The 17,459-nt window shown below is 43.3% G+C and overlaps 1 protein-coding gene across 3 annotated transcripts in view; it reads right to left on the minus strand.

Moving 5' to 3' along the window:
- Nucleotides 1-687: 687 nt before the first annotated feature.
- lig1 (ligase I, DNA, ATP-dependent) overlaps nucleotides 688-17,459 on the minus strand; it is an 83,801-nt gene continuing 67,029 nt past the window's right edge. For all 3 annotated transcript variants that reach the window (XM_079488954.1, XM_079488953.1, XM_079488952.1), the window contains exons 26-28: nucleotides 8,144-8,287; nucleotides 2,033-2,125; nucleotides 688-1,476 (exon numbers count right to left, since the gene is read on the minus strand). In XM_079488954.1, the coding sequence (XP_079345080.1) occupies nucleotides 1,402-1,476; nucleotides 2,033-2,125; nucleotides 8,144-8,287 (312 nt within the window). In that variant the 3' untranslated portion in view covers nucleotides 688-1,401. The remainder of the gene's footprint in view (nucleotides 1,477-2,032; nucleotides 2,126-8,143; nucleotides 8,288-17,459) is intronic.

Raw genomic sequence — 17,459 nt, forward strand, 5'->3', positions numbered from 1 at the left:
AAGTCGTCCTCAAGTCTCAGAGAGAAAAAAAAAGAAGGATTTCTGATCAATCTGGACCCCTACTTTCAATTCATTAAAGTATTAGTTCCGTAGTATTGTCTTTGATTTGGGATTCTTCGTTCACCGTGGAGACACACACACACACACACACACACACACACACACACACACACACACACACACACACACACACACACACACACACACACACACACACACACACACACACACACACACACACACACACACACACACACACACACACACACACACACACACACACACACACACACACACACACACACACACACGTACACACGTACGTTGTACTCTGGTGAGCAGGCCTCTAGTGGAAATCAGGCCAGAGTGGGATGCATTTGTATGCCGTCCATAAGGCACATTGCATTTGTTGCCCCCCAACCAACCCACAGGCGGTTCCACACAGTGGATTTTTGATAACAATCTTTTACCAAAAGAGGCATGCCTTAAATCCTAAATGGATTTTTCCTTTGCCTTTTGCAAGCAAAGCGCACACTGTAGGCTACTACAGTACAGAGTGGGGGACAAAAAAAAAGAAAAAAAAGAAGAAAGACTTCTACATTCTGGGTATCTAGTCTGTAAAAATAAATTACAAGATTAAATCGACTGTAAAAAGTTCAATTGCAGAAAGCAAAACACCCAAGCCAGTTGATATTATAAAACTGCCAATCTTTATTCTTATTTGACATCAACAAGAAGAGAAAAAGAAGTGCCGTGTTAATTCAAATCCGACATTAACAATAATAAGAAAATAACCTATGTACAAATTGTGTTTAAGCCCGATTTATACTTCGTGGCGCGGCGGTTGTAACACGCAAGTACAAAGTCAAGTATAAACCACCGTTCAGAAGCCAAGTAGCTAAGTGCTTCTTTACAACATGGAGGATGTCTCTTTTTGAACCAGACTCTGTATAGTAAGTTAAGTGAATGAATGAAGGTCTCGCTGCTTTCACTGTGAATGGACACCAATTGGTCAAAAAAAAAGCAAACAAACACGACTGCTATTGAATGAAACCCAATCACTATAATTACGTTACGTTTGAATTTGGTTGTTTACATCAATGGTTATCAAACTTTTACATTTCACGGTCTCCCCTTAACTCCGACAGTATACAAATGGAACCAAATTGACCCGTTTGGGCATTTGTACACCGTCAGTGTTACAGAATTGTAAGGGTCGATTTAGACCCCCCCTAAAGAAACCCAGAGAGTCCCTGGAATCCACTTTGAGAACCATTGGGTTACATGTTTGTGATAGTTTATGTAATGACCAGATAAAACCCCCCAAAAAGGTGTTTTCTTCATGGTGCGCTCCGACACAACGCACAGCCAAGTATAAAGCAGGCTTAATTATTGTGCCGATCAGTAGTAATCCTCCAGCTCGGCTTTGTCTCCCTGATTCTGAATGATCTGCTGCTTCTTGTACAGATCAGCAATCTGGAGGACGGGAGACAGAGAGAGAGAGAGAGAGAGAGAGAGAGAGAGAGAGAGAGAGAGAGAGAAGGGTTGGATAGTAGCGGCGGGGGGTGTAGAGAGAGAAAAGGGGGGGGGGGGGGGTGAAGTGTGAGAACCAGAGAGACAGATAGACAACTAACGGCAGAGACAGCCGGTGAGCCCGATCACACCCCGGTGACATTGCGGGAAATTGACAATAAAAGATAGACAGTGAAAGATATAGAGAAACGGACAGCGAGAGACCTCACTTTATAATCTACTTTCTCTCACACACCTTATTTCTCTCTCGGTATCGGTTTAAAAAATAAATAAATAGAGGACGAGCTAAAAATAAGGGGCTGATTATTCATGTCCCCAGTCAGCCTTTGAAGTTGGCTGACTAGCGGCGGTGAGTGACGGATGGGGGTCGGCATGATCAGCTGCGCTCGCAGTGGGGGAGGGGGGGGGGTGTAGTGAAGGAGCGGGGCGATTGAGGCCCGCTCAGCCCCATCCTGCCTGAGCCCAGAACCAACCTGCTAAAGGGGGGGGTTTGACGTACCTGAGACCCGGTGGTGGCATCTTCGGGCTTCTTGTCGTCTCGGATGTGGAGGAAGCGCGGGAACCTGAGAGAGATGCCCTTCTCTGGGTCCACCTGGAGGGCAGATAACACGTTGACCATTTGAACCCATTCAGACCTGAGGCCGGTTCTACAGTCAGCAGTAGAGTAGTAAGTAAGTAGCCTTGCCGAGCCATGAGGCCCATAGGGCAGGAGCCTATCTCCTGTTTCTGTAGCGTGAGGCAGCTTGATGTACAAGTACACCCCCTGGACATGACGCTAGTATGTCGCAGGGACTTACCCCCAATCCAACCCTTGATGCTGAGTGTCAAGCAGGGAGGCACTGGGTCCCATTTTTAGAGTCTTTGGTATGACCCGGCCATGGATTGAACCCCGACCTCCCAGTCTCAGGGCCGACACTCTAACCACAAGGCCACTGAGCTGGTCAGCAGTAGAGGCCTTTCTAAAATCAGTAGTTTGCACACTTTCAAGATTTTCCAACAACATTTTCGAGCTTTTACATCTACTATTTCTGAACATCTAATGCAAAAATGTAAAATAACGTGGGTGCTTTTCACGGTTTTAATGGATTAACTAAAGAAGTTGCGGATTGCAGCTTAAAATGCAGCATTACCTCCATCAGGCAGTATTACAGTTTCACTCCCAACAGGACAAGGACACGGTGTAATCGATAGGAAGAGCAACAAGAGCGCTCTGATGTTGCTCCATCACCATTTTGTCAGTTCAAATAAGGGCTCCATCCCCCCCCCCCCACCGCCGACCGCTCTGCTTGGCCGCTCCATCTCCCCCCACCCCCACCGCCGACCGCTCTGCTTGGCCGCGCCGCAGAGGGAACATTGACATTGAACAGATTTGAGACAGGATGACGCATAGATTAATGCATCAATTATATCCCTCCACCAATACTGTACTATACCAGGCACCTTCACACAGACTTCACACTGGAAATGTACGCTACTTTACTGAAACATACCAAAACAGATGCCGTTATAAAGATATACATGTATATCCACTGTCGATAGCTTGTACATATATACACCCATTCAAAAGGCAATACATGTATTCCACATTTACTGGTACTAAATTGTACATTATACTTATATTTCCTGATTGAATATACATTATGTTAACTCATTCAAGTGCAGATGTCCAGTGTCTATTTTATTTTGAGACATGGACCCTCACAGCACAACAGGGAATGGAGTCTACACAAGAATGCTACGTCACATGGACGAACCACATCAGAAATGTCTGACAGTGTCTGTGACCCGTGGTGGTACCAGACACAGTCAGAGCGAGAAGGACGAGGCTGGCAGGGCACTGAGTCAGGCACCCGGAACTAGAGGCAAGTGAATTGACTCTAAGGGAGCCAACCATAGAGTATATAAAAGGATAGAGACTGAACTGACGCGAAGCTCCGCCCCCCCAGCTATTCATGTCAGTGGAAGTTGCTCAGTGGCGTTTTGAAGCACCCGGAAGACTGCCGGAAGTACCGTCTCAGAACGTCTACTTCCGCATTTGACCACCAAATTTTGGTGGTCAAATGTGGAAGTGCAACCGAGCGCTCAATGTTAAAGCCCAGCTGCAAGGGGTTTCCCGGTCATGAATCCATGGGTCCGCCTGTAGTCCCTCCTCCTACCACTAGGGCCCAGAGCTTCAACGTTGAATAGCCTCACTGGCCCCTTGGAGCCAACCCAGGGCAAAGCCAGGAGGCAAGAAGCACACAGCACCACCTACTGTACGTAGATGCACCGCGGCCGCGACAGCTTAGCTCTGTAGAGCTCAAGACCCTGATGTTACGTGGTGTTAGATAGGAGGAGTGTGGAATGGCAGTAATTCAGGAGTCCCGAGTTGGTGTTGTCTAGACCGCACTCTCGCGTCACGTTTTATTTTATCACCTCTACTCTTCCCCTCTACCCAAACCATCAGGTTTGCTAGTTCCCTCACAATTTTTAAATCAAAATAAAAGACCCATTTCTATAGAGAGGCCTTTTTAACCCCCTAGCAGAAGAACTTGTTATATTTTTGTCTATAATTGTTGTTGATTATGATTATATATTGATTTTATATTGTTAAGCACTTTGTAACATTGTTTAAAAGGTGCTATATAAATAAAGTTTATCATTATTATTATCATCCTGTGTTTCATGCTTACTGTTGGTGCTGCTACTACTACTGTATGTAAATAATCAAAATATACCTTTTATTGATCCTGGTATTGATGGTGATTTGTGTTGTATTGTATGTCCTGAATTGAATTGAAAACATCGTACCACAATGGAAACAAACCCTCAGGGATTTTTGTGTTATCCTTTTAGCAATGTTTACGTAATTGTACTCGCTGCACTGTTAATCAATCAATATGATCGTTGATTCCCCACAGGGATCAACGATTGAATTAATGGCTGACAGTCAGTCAGTCAGTCAGTCAGTCAGTCAATCCGATTAGAAGTTGCTGAGAACTGTCAAGGCTCAAGTCATGTACTATAAGTTGCTGAGAACTGTCAAGGCTCAAGTCATGTACTATAAGTTGCTGAGAACTGTCGAGGCTCAAGTCATGTACGAATGCCAACTAATCATGGATGGTCCATTACATCATCACCCAAGCCTAAATACTGCAAGCTCCCTTGTTGAAGAATTGGTAGCGAAAATATCTATCGAGCCAATATCCTTAGAAATTAGGATTAACGTCTCATAACAGCACATATTTTAGACAAACTAGAGGCACGTTGTTCCCTCCCACAAATCTATGCACATGAGAGACTGTGCAACATGAGTGAGTGAGTTACAAGCATGCTTCATGAGGAGCTTTGCATCTAAACCCCCCCCCCAAAAAAGAAAAGAAAAAAGAAAACATGGTCACAAATGTGGGTGAAAGAGACACAAATGAGACAGTTGACTGTCAGTTATTATACAGAGCTGTTGCCTGGAAGGAAAGACGGCATCATCTGAAATGGAAGCATTATCATTTATACCAGGACCGACAAAATGACACAATCCCATTACCTAATTCTAACACCAAGGTGCTTGTGAATCATGCGGTTTAACAGACCCCCTACTAACTTATTCATTCATTTCAACACCTGGGTCGTCCTACTGACTTATTCATTCGTTTTAACTCTCTTGTAAAACTGTTCTAATTTATTCATGTATTAATTTGAACACAGGTGCTACTAACTTCTTCTTTTTAAACAGAAGTGCTACTAACTAAGGGACGTGTGCGGAATCTGCGGATAGTATTCCATTAACCCATTCAATCTGTGTCACTTTAGATTGTTACTGTACATTGGCTATCCAAAAAAATAGCAGATGTACAAGCTCACAGCGAGGCACGATGCGCTGCAAGCTTGTATATCTGCAATTTTTGAAAAATCTTGAAAGTGTGATCAGTACTGTCTAGAAGGCATTCGTAGAATCGGCCTCAGGTCTAAATGGGTTAATAATGGTTTAAACAATTAAATGTGGCGTGGTAGTCACACCCACGCAACAACCCCACAGAGACTTTCAACGCTCACTGCTCACTCACTTTAGACTTTATCACTCATTCATCAGTACTTTGTTTACACATACACCCCAAAGGACAACAATGGAAATAAGCTGTCAGCTTTATCGTGTTTTTATCCTTTTGATGATGGCGAACTGTACATAATGAATATAATGCATTGGCAATAAAGATGTCAAAGTAGAAACCATACTAAACGTTTACCCTACTAAACGTTTACTAACTAATATGTTTATTTTATTAAAATATTGATAGATTTTGCAACCCATTTTTTCACCCAGTGTCAATTATCTAATGTAATCTGTCTGGGGAGACATTTACGTTTTGTTTCAAATTTCCATTCTGCACCCATATTACTGTCATGTCTTAAATGTTGCTTTTTTAACAAGCAAAATAAGCAGTACAGTACGTGCCAATGAAGTATCAACAAGGGTGATTATCGGGGCCTGACTGTCACATAGATTTGAGCAGTGCTAATCACCTGCATCCTGGCATCCTGCACTTCCCAGTGAGTGTAGTGAGTGAATCTATTCTAGCTACAGTTTGTTGATTTTGATGGGAAAGCATCGCAATGAGAAATCCCATCCAATATAAACACCTGGTTGTGAATGGCCAAGGTGATAACAGGGGAGGTACCCAGCTGCATTACCTCGCACTGCCCGCTGCCTCCGTTATCAGTGTTGATTTGAAGAAATAATCCAGGGTTTGAGGTGGGAACATGGAGAATGGGGCCTATGTTTGGTTAACATCCAATGCTACAGTACATTTTATGGTGGAAGGGAAGCTGGTCAGTAGTTTGCTCCAGTCCATGCTAGCGCTGGAGGAGTGATATGACACGCATAATTGATTTGACCTACTTTTGCACACTGGCTTGGATGTAATGCATTATTGGAAGCATGGGATTTGGGCTTATAGATCAAAATGCGCTCAGTTTGGGCTCATTTCTGTGTATTTCCATAATCGTTTTATTTATTTTTTCCCCTAACTAATTGAAGATGTTGTGTACACGACACTTCAGTGACATTAGTCATTAGGCACATCCCTAATACCCAATCCGATCTCATTCAGCATGTGTCGTCATGGTCACCTTAATAGTCCTTGAGCTTTAAGGAATTCCATTAGGAAGGCCACCTGACAAGACCCCCCCCCCCCCCCTTCTTTTGCCCATCTGGCACATCATATTTAAATTTTGTGCTTCTTTCCATTCTAATTCTGTTCTATTCTGCTCTATCTTTTGTACTTTATTTTATTATGGTTTTACATAATGCAAATAAACTGAACGAACTTTGAAGTGAATCCCTTCATTTTCACACACATGCTCTACTAAGTAGTAGTAGGCTTATTGTCTGTATCAGCCAGAACACAGGAGTCTATCTCCGTTTCGCAATGCGCCAAACCCTGGTGCAGCGCCACCTTCCATCAGCTCCCAGTACTTACTATTTACCACACGACTTGCCACATCCAAGCCGTGCTACTCATACAATACATTGAGTTGGCGGTGCCCGGGATCCAACCCAATCATCCTATGTGGTGTTTTTTCCTCACTTATGTTAAAGACTATGTACAGTAGTGCACAAAAAAGAAAATCTTTAAAATCGATACAAGTCTACATGGTTGCTGAGCAGCCTGAAAGGGGTAACACATCAGTATTATGGTTACAATAAAGGGAGTCATTATGATGAATTGAGATGTATAGTGAGTGTGCTGCTTGAGGCAGATACTGTATACGTGCTGAGGGACTTGTTCGCTGTGCCGCCATACCTCCAATTTGCTGCTCAACCACAGGCAATAAACAGGTTATAATTCCTGTAAATCCTCTACTTTAATAGCACACTTAATAACTCCATTATGAGCCGTTAATTAGAACTTTTTTTTATTGTTGTAACACGCCGTAAAAAAGGGGAGAATTTATCGACAGAAACACATGGAAGATTTAGTAAGCCCAGCCGAGTCTCCATGGGGTGACCGCGCACGCACACAAACACACACACACACACACACACACGCGCGTTTGCGTGGACACCCCATGGAGACTCGGCTGGGCTTACTAAATCTTCCATGTGTTTCTGTCGATAAATTCACACACGACGCACACACAGTACACCTGCAATGTTATGGACTGGACTCGCTGTCAATGTCAGTTGGAAACCTTGTATGTCCATTGTCCGAAAATGGAAAGTGTACATTGGAAAATGTGTTCCAAGGTACTTATCGTTGCTGTCGGCATTAACAACCTGTCGGGCAGAAGAACCTTTAGTATAGTGGCCTAAAAGTTACAGGAGTTCACTTGTTACCGGAAGGTTCCCGGTTCGAGTCCCTGGACCAGCAGGAAAAATATGGATGAAGTGTCAAACACAGATGAAGTGTCCTTGAGCAAGGCACTGAACCCCCAGCTGCTCCAACAGTGGAGCTGCTCAGTGGCCAACAGTATTATGACTGTGGTTTCTGGTCAGCTCACAGGTTTTAGAGTGTGTGTGTGTGTGTGTACTCGCACATGCGTGCCCAGGATGATTCTGAAAATGAGCACTTGTGCATAGCTACTACTCTGGGTAAACACAATAATAATAATAATTAATAAATAAAATACTGACCAATCCCATGCCAGCCTTGTAGATGGGCGACAGTGACAGGTCAGCACACTTGACCTCCCAGACCTGCATGGCGTCCAGCCATACGTCCGGCTCCGTTGACTGGTCCACGCGGTAGTACGCCCGCGGCTTGGGCAGGATGTGCTCCTACAGAAGGAAGAACAAGACATTCAAGAAATTACGTTCATTTCAGTGACACACACACACACACACACACACACACGCAGGAAGGACGTGAGACCAGTGTCCATGACATCACAGACACTTTGAAATACTCAAATATCTAAAAACACATATTACCCACATAAAAACCCCATTAAAATAAGATCTCGTTGCAAAAGGGTTGAAGTGGCCCTTTAATTTGGGGGGCCCACTTGCACTATTCCAATGGCCCACAGGCTGAAATTTTAAATCCTCAGAAAAAAATCTGGTAAAATCATCTGTTAAATTACATGTCAAGTATTTTTCTCCTTCAAAACATGTCCCTAAAGGAGTTTTTCCCTTAGCTCCGTCTTTACCCTCATTTAGAATTCCATATCCTATGAATTTTGCATATGTTTGATCCACCACAATGTGGGTGTCCAGTAGAACAGCTGGCAGATGCACTGCAACAAAAACAAGCCAGTCACGTGTCCTTGTTGTTGACGGGACCTGTAGGCTGGTGATGGGTTGTACTGTAGGGGAGCGTTTGTTTTGCATTGCTCCCCATAACTTCACATTCACTAATGATGCATTTAGGGAGACTCTGAATGGCCTGGTGGATACGCAGAGAACAAGAAACAAGCAGGATTTTCTTCAGAAAGATATATATAAAAAAAAAGAAAACACCATTATGGGGCAGAGTGGTGTCTTTAAAATACAACATAATGAGTTTCTGGACAACAGCAGCTGCCAACTTCTGTCGGATGTGGAGAAAAGTACGACGTTTGAAGAATGAACAAAACGGTGGCGAATGCAGGTTTTTCACTAATGCTCATGGAATGATTATACGTCTTCAAAGGCCAAAAAGGGTCCTGAAATGTATGAATATATTGAATACCTGCCTTCAAATAATGCAACAACAACAAGGCTTTCAGCCCGCTGTAACGTGTACCTTAAATAATTAATTTTGCCCCATCACGTAGGCATTTCAGATTCCACAAAGCACATTCTTTTTATTTAGAACACCCATTGTACGCTTAACCAGTAAAGATAATTGATAGAAGATTAAAAAAAGTAGAAGAATTTATACTAGAATCGTGAATAATTCATGAAAATCTTCTCGCAAGGAAAAGAAAAAGAAAAAAAACCCTGAGATGATAACTGGACCAAATAATGCAAGGCTCAGCTTTAAAACTAGTGTTTTTTAAATGTGAACTAGGCCATTGCAGTCAGTGTCTACACAACTAGGTCACTGTGAAGCCACAGAAACAATACAGAAATGCACACATTCATAGTTAGTAGTTTGACCTCGGCCTCTGCACTTGGTCAGGTCCCCCCCCCCCCGTCCCAATACTTGATTCTAATTGGCTGGTTTCTGATTAGACCACGTAGTAAATTTCACGATAATTTACACCTGAAATCAGTTTATATCAATCCCAGGCACCCCATTCGACTGGTATCATACCATTGAATGGGGCCAGTATGGCCGTTATCATATCATCTTATGGGCCCAGTATGGCCATACTGGCATACTCACTGTTTCAGTATGTCATTATCACTGATGTCCTGACGGAGGCGCGCCGTGTCTGGTGGCCTTGAGCTACGTGAGGCACCACCGAGGGAGGCGCCGTTCCGAGCGTTGCGAAGGCCACCAGACCTGACTCAGCGCCGTCCGAGTTACGTCCCGATAGGCAGAGAATAGTATATATTAGTAGCCCCTAGTTTCCATGCGCCGACAATAGTTGGAAATTACACGTCCACCAGGGGGAAACCTTGACCAGGCTATGGTGAGTATGCCAGTATGGCCATACTGGCCCCATAAGATTGTATGATAACGGGACATACTGGGCCCATAAGATGGTATGATAACGGTCGAATCGGCTGTCCCAGGTGCGTTACAGTGATCCCGCATCTCTGTAGCTGAACTAGGGAAGGGGAACGCTTGATTTCCTTGCAAACCCTGGCTGTGCAGGCGTCTAAGCACAACCCGCGCTCATAGGAATGTGAGGTTCCGGGCGGCCTTGTAGAGACAATAAGCGCCTCGTATTCCCTCGCCCTGAGAACAGCTGTTCGCTAGCTCGCTTTGCTATTGTTTTCGACGTGATGTTCACAGACATATCAGCTAAATCTGGATTAAAAAATGTATGAATTTCTATCGAATATGTTAGGTACCATGAGACTGACATAACACATAAGTTGTTTTACTCTATGTGTTTGTTTGGCAAAGTTTGTCGTAAACACATAGCCTGGCAGATCTGGCCGAGTAAACAAGGAAGTAGCTCTCTCTGGTGGGCGCAAAGTGTAACTACTTTTGTGAATTAGGAATAGTTTTATGATGTTAATATTGCTATGTTTGTAACTGTTTTAGAAAAGCAATAAGCCATGCAAGGTCCCAGCTCCACTGCGCGTCGTCTCACCACGCCTCTCAGCCATTATAAAATACAAGGTAACCTGAGACCTCTTGTGGCTTATTGCTTTAATATACAAGCACTGCTATTTCCAACAAATAGGAATGCATGGGTTCAAGAAGTTAATATGTATTTTGTTACAAATATTTGGAGGCCCCGCTGTGTAAACTCAGAGGACGGCCGGACCCTCTGTTTAAGACGAAAGGTGGTTGCACACTGCCTGGTGCGTTTCTTTTCTGTGTTTTGCGGATTCGAAAGCAGCAGGCTATCATCACTAGCTGTCAGCCTGTCACCAACACCCCACTAGAACCCACTAGACATCTGCGGAAAACGGATAACATCGGCCCTGGTCTGCAAAAACTTTATACGGATGAAATATTTGGCGGCAGTATGCAAACGTGATTGACAAAGTGAGGTCGCTGTCATTAGAACGGAGGAGAGCACTCCCTACCAACACAGCACCAGAGCATGACTTGCAGCTGTATAACCTCCAGCCAAATGTATGATCCGAGGACGGCCGAGAATAGCAGACCTCAAAGCTCACAACGGTGAACGGCCGAGAATAGCAGACCTCCAAGCTCACAACGGTGAACAGTCCAGCCTCGATGTGAGCTTCTACGCCGTTTTCGGCATGCAATACCGTTGTGGGGTGAAGTATATTTGGCTCGCTAGGAGCGTAACACCAGCAAACACACACAAGACGTGGTTGCCATCTAGTGTTCAAAAACTTTGACTGCGTCTCTGCCGCTCATTCACTTCAATGCTACGGAGATTGATTTGTTTCTGGTGGGGTGGGGGCTTCCGGAAGTGGAACGACACAACACAGCCCACAGCCTTTAGCTAGCAGTACAACCAGCTACATTTTCTCAGCGATGCGATACAAAATCACAAATGATTTATGATCGTCGGGTGCGTTTATAAACGTATTTGGCAAGAAAAAAGTTAAGTTGCACAATCCCAACCGGAGGGAGGTACAAACAGGGTAGGGTGTTCAACATCAATCTGGTGGTTTCACACATTAGTTCTTGCAGGAAACCTGTGACCTTTCATTTCAAGGACTAATAATCATTCATCTCTGGGAAGCCCTGCCCCACACCCACCCCCACCCCCCCACACACACACACATGCACGCACACACGCACACACACACACACAGCTGTTATTCTTGTGTGGATGGATGCAGTGCACAGCTTAGCCTGTGCCTTTTGGCACGAACAGGGCTGCATGATTAGGACGGCATGATTATAGGCTAATCATGATTAATTAGAGATATTCTGATCACGACTATTAATGGTGATTAGTGGGTCTTGATGATGATCATTTGGGCAGGAAATCATTTTTGGCTCACTTTTTTTTAACACATCGATACACTTTCCAACCTGGCTGCCCTTATTTTGGACATTTTCGTCCCAGGCGAGAGTTTTTCCAGCATAGTGAAAATAGCACATAAAAGATAAATAAATCGGAATGCCAACTACTGAACTATAACAGGAATTATTATTACTATAAGGATTTTAGCTACAGTATAATAGAAACATGTTTTTCAGAAAACTTCAGATGTACAAGGCAGCACACTGCGAGCTTGTATGTCTGCTATTTCTGGACATTTCAAAAATATATAACATTTTGGACACAAATCTCTTCTTCTGCATGGGGTCCCTGGCACAAAACATTTTCAGATGGGGGCCAAATACAGATGGGGGTCCTTGGCATTTAACCCATTTTGGGCGGGAACTCCTTTTGGTGTTAGCATTTTGTTATGCTTTAGTTATTGAAATGCTTTAGTTATTGAAAAATAGCAGATCTACCAGCTCATAGCGCGCCACCGAGTGGCGCGCTATGAGCTTGTAGGTCTGCTATTTTTTTTAAATCGAAGAACGAATGACATAGAAACATAGCTTTTTCAGAAAACTGTCAGGATGTAGAAGACATTTTTAGAATCTGATCTCAGGTCAAAATGGGTTGTGCTGGCGCCTAAACCCAAACTTTTCATTCAATACAAAAAATGCTCAGTGACATACATACGGTACCTATTCTGTCATATACGTACTACCACTCAGAGGTCGACATGAAGGCACATCTGTCACTGGTCCTCCGGGGGGGGCACTAACTTTTCAAGATCACTGTAACTTTTCAAGACCATTGTAACTACTCTACTGACCCAGGAGCATTACTTAAGAATCGACGCTTGTAAGTTATGAAAATTTGCAGTAGTCATTTTTCAACATGTTACCACAAAGCAACAGCAGAAGCACTCTGCCTTAGCACTCTGCCCTACAAAGCCAAAGTGCAGTGACTACATTTCTGTACACTGACTTAATTCTGTATCCCAAAGGCCAAATTAGCCTTTGTGATTTTGGGGGATAATCAATTACCTCGCTCATGTACAGCTATACATACAGTAATATCACTAATATGCCTCTAACTTATTAATACTTATTAAGTTGCACTTTGGCTTTGTAGTGCAGGGTTTCTTAAAGTGGATGCTGTGGGGTTGACTTCATGCAAGTCCAGGGGTGCCACAGGACACTTCATAATTTGGAATTGATCAATACAACTTCAGTTTAACCACTTAAACTCTCTATATTTATTCATTATACTGCACTTTTGTTTGTTCTTTTTCAATCTAACTCTAAATCTCTTCGCCAAAAATAGCAGATCTTCAAGCTGCTGTAGGGGGAGATCATTTACATATTATTTACCTACCGAAATATGGACATAAATGTAAGGTGCTATAATGTAACAATGTAATTCAGGGGTGCCACGGATGAAAACATTATTTACAGCAGTGCTCTGAGCCCAAAATGTTTGAGAACCATGGTTATAGTTAGTGCTCTGTGCAGGATGTTATCGTTATGAATGCTCTGCGTAGTGAAGTGGTTCCCAAAGTGGGGTCCGGGGACCCCCAGGGGTCCTTGAGGGAGTTCCAGGGGGTCCACAGCTAAATGATCGTTTGGAACCAAATTGTGTCTGTAACTCAGAGTGGACAAATGGAACCAAATGGACCTGTTAAGAGTTAAATTAACATTGATTTTACAAAATAAATTGGGGGTCCCAGAGATATAAATGCCATTAAATGGGGGTCCGTAGACTAATGGATGTCAAACTGGGGGTCCTTGAAATTAAACGGGTAGAGAATCACTGCTAGAGCCGTACAAATCTTGTCTTATGGGTGTCCCTGGCATATCTTTTCAAATGGGAGTCCACAGACTAATTAGTGCCAATTTGGAGGTACTTGACATGAAAAAGCAGGCTGTTATATTGTGACTGTTGGGCAGAAACCTCCCATCTACATATTCTTTCTAACTTTTTTCGTAAATGAATACGTAGAGTATTCATTGATCGTACTGCAGCGTCACACAAAAGCGTCAAAAATAGCATACTCGGGACACGTTTCGTGACGTGTTGTAAGCTTGTCGTCAACTATTTCCGCTATTTTGCACATGATTTGGAGATACAAAAATGTATGTCAGTGATTTATTTGTATATTCAAGTTATTCGTCATATCTGCTCTGTGCAATATGAAGCCTAAAACGCAAACAGAAATGCAAATTGTGACGTTCCAATGTCTACTGCAAAAACACAACTAATTTGTTAATCGCAATTATTTGTGTGACAATTAATCGTCAACTTAAATGTGTAATTGTGGCAGCCCTAGTTAGTAGTACTGTAGCCTAGGACATAACCAGTGTGTGTGTGTGTGTGTGTCAGCTCCCATTGGTTAGCAGCTCTGCACACACAGCAGAGCGCCTGGCCTCCGTTCACCCTCCATCAGTGCAGCACTGTGTTTCTGCAGCGTGCAGCGCTTTGAGAAGTGCTCCATGAATAAAGCTTGGACAGCACTCACCCTCCCCCCCTCCCTCCAATCCCCCCAATCTAACCAGAAAACTCGGCTTTTCAGGGGAAACCCCGCCCCTTTGCATCTGTCTTCTCTCTCTCCGTTGACGTGATGCTGTAAAATTGATTTAATTAACCACTTGAACATACGGGACTACGGGTCCATTTGGAAACCCTATAGGAATCAATAAAGGGAACCGTTGAGGAATCAGACCGTTAAGAGCGAATCGTTACAATCCACGTCTACCCTATGGTAGACATGGTATATAGGAAGGATCGGTAAAATATGCACGCAGGGAATACCACCGAAAGGATGTTACATGGATGCTATGCAGCCCTATAGAGACACTGCTGTAGTTAGTTATCAGGCTGGATTAGACATCCCTATAGAGACACTGCTGTGGTTAGTTATCAGGCTGGATGCTATGCAGCCCTATAGAGACACTGCTGTAGTTAGTTATCAGGCTGGATGCTATGCAGCCCTATAGAGACACTGCTGTAGTTAGTTATCAGGCTGGATGCTATGCAGCCCTATAGAGACACTGCTGTAGTTAGTTATCAGGCTGGATGCTATGCAGCCCTATAGAGACACTGCTGTAGTTAGTTATCAGGCTGGATGCTATGCAGCCCTATAGAGACACTGCTGTAGTTAGTTATCAGGCTGGATGCTATGCAGCCCTATAGAGACACTGCTGTAGTTAGTTATCAGGCTGGATGCTATGCAGCCCTATAGAGACACTGCTGTAGTTAGTTATCAGGCTGGATGCTATGCAGCCCTATAGAGACACTGCTGTAGTTAGTTCTCAGGCTGGATGCTATGCAGCCCTATAGAGACACTGCTGTAGTTGGATGCTATGCAGCCCTATAGAGACACTGCTGTAGTTAGTTCTCAGGCTGGATGCTATGCAGCCCTATAGAGACACTGCTGTAGTTGGATGCTATGCAGCCCTATAGAGACACTGCTGTAGTTAGTTATCAGGCTGGATGCTATGCAGCCCTATAGAGACACTGCTGTAGTTAGTTATCAGGCTGGATGCTATGCAGCCCTATAGAGACACTGCTGTAGTTAGTTATCAGGCTGGATGCTATGCAGCCCTATAGAGACACTGCTGTAGTTAGTTATCAGGCTGGATGCTATGGAGCCCTATAGAGACACTGCTGTAGTTAGTTATCAGGCTGGATGCTATGGAGCCCTATAGAGACACTGCTGTAGTTAGTTATCAGGCTGGATGCTATGCAGTCCTATAGAGACACTGCTGTAGTTAGTTATCAGGCTGGATGCTATGCAGCCCTATAGAGACACTGCTGTAGTTAGTTATCAGGCTGGATGCTATGCAGCCCTATAGAGACACTGCTGTAGTTAGTTATCAGGCTGGATGCTATGCAGCCCTATAGAGACACTGCTGTAGTTAGTTATCAGGCTGGATGCTATGCAGCCCTATAGAGACACTGCTGTAGTTAGTTATCAGGCTGGATGCTATGCAGCCCTATAGAGACACCGCTGTAGTTAGTTATCAGGCTTTTCTCCTCATCAGATGAGACAAAAAAAGCCTGGGAATGACGTTCGGAAGGATGGAACAAAATGGCAAATGCAGGTGAAAGTTTGATATTAGACTCTAGGCTCAATGTCTGTTTGAATACAAACATTTCCTACGATTAATTATTTGTTCGCCCATGTTACGCAAATTCATTAGTCAGCCATGCGCAGGTTCACTTAGGTCACAGGCACACAGTGTTGTGTTGCCCGACGCGTTGGTTTTTGAAGCCTGTGTGATCACTGATCAGCCCCCATTAGTGGTTTGCTTGACATGTTTGATCTAGTCGTGTTGAGCAATTTCACCCCCTCACTCTTTAATGATGTTTACCTGCTCTCCCACTTTCTTTGAGACTACATTTATTTTCTTTGCACTCGACTTATCCCGTTTAAACCGGGAAAGCAGCCGTGTCATTTTAGATTTTTTGGGGGGGAGGGAGGTATTAAAAAATAGCAGATATACGACACGTCATTTTGTGCAAATCTTTGAATAAAAGATTTGAAAGAGAACCTTTTTATCTCAAATCTTTGCTTCTGGAGGGTCCATGGAACAACATAATTATAATTACATATAGGGGGGTCCTTGACATGAAAACATTTGATATACCAACATGCATTTTTCTGAAAAAGGTCATAATGGCTTATCGTTTATTTTATTGTTTGTTGACCAACTTTCATGCTTACCTCACCCTCGTCATTTGCTCTGGATGAGAGCGTCTGATAAATGCCTGATGTTGTCGCTCTGGATAAATAACAGATAAGATGTTATTTATCCAGTATGAGACTCCAATTAAAATGCAATATCTTGAGATATTGTCTAATGGCAATCATTAACCCAGATTACTGTATATCAATTAAGAAATGAACACAATCACTCGCACAGACTGAGCACATCCATTTTGGAAAACAAACCGTTTACCTCATTAAACAATGCAGAGCCTTTGCAAAGAAAACGGATGCGACTGGATCTTGAAATTCACCATTCTTTGTAGTATTTAAAACACATCTTCTATAGAGCGTCGCAGTCCCGCCCCCTTTCATGACGACGACAGGCCCAGGAAATAATTTTTCGCCATGGACATTTCAAAAAGTATTTATTTAAATACCTTTTAAGCCTCGTACAAAGCCAACTGGAGTTGTGACAAATCATGACAACAAATACATTTTTTGGGCCAAACAAATAAACAACATAAACATAAACCAAAAAAAACGGCAGGTTACAACACTTTTTTTTGTTGTTTTTCCTCTTTGTAATTATTATTGTTCGGCCCAAAATATTGTGTCTGTTGTCATGATTTGTCACAACTCCAGTTGGCTTTGTATGAGGCTTAAAAGGTCTTTAAATAAATACTTTTTGAAATGTCTATGGGGAAAATGAATAGGGAATTATTTCCTGGGC

Source organism: Electrona antarctica (assembly GCF_951216825.1).
Source record: "Electrona antarctica genome assembly, chromosome: 19".
NCBI lineage: Eukaryota > Metazoa > Chordata > Actinopteri > Myctophiformes > Myctophidae > Electrona > Electrona antarctica.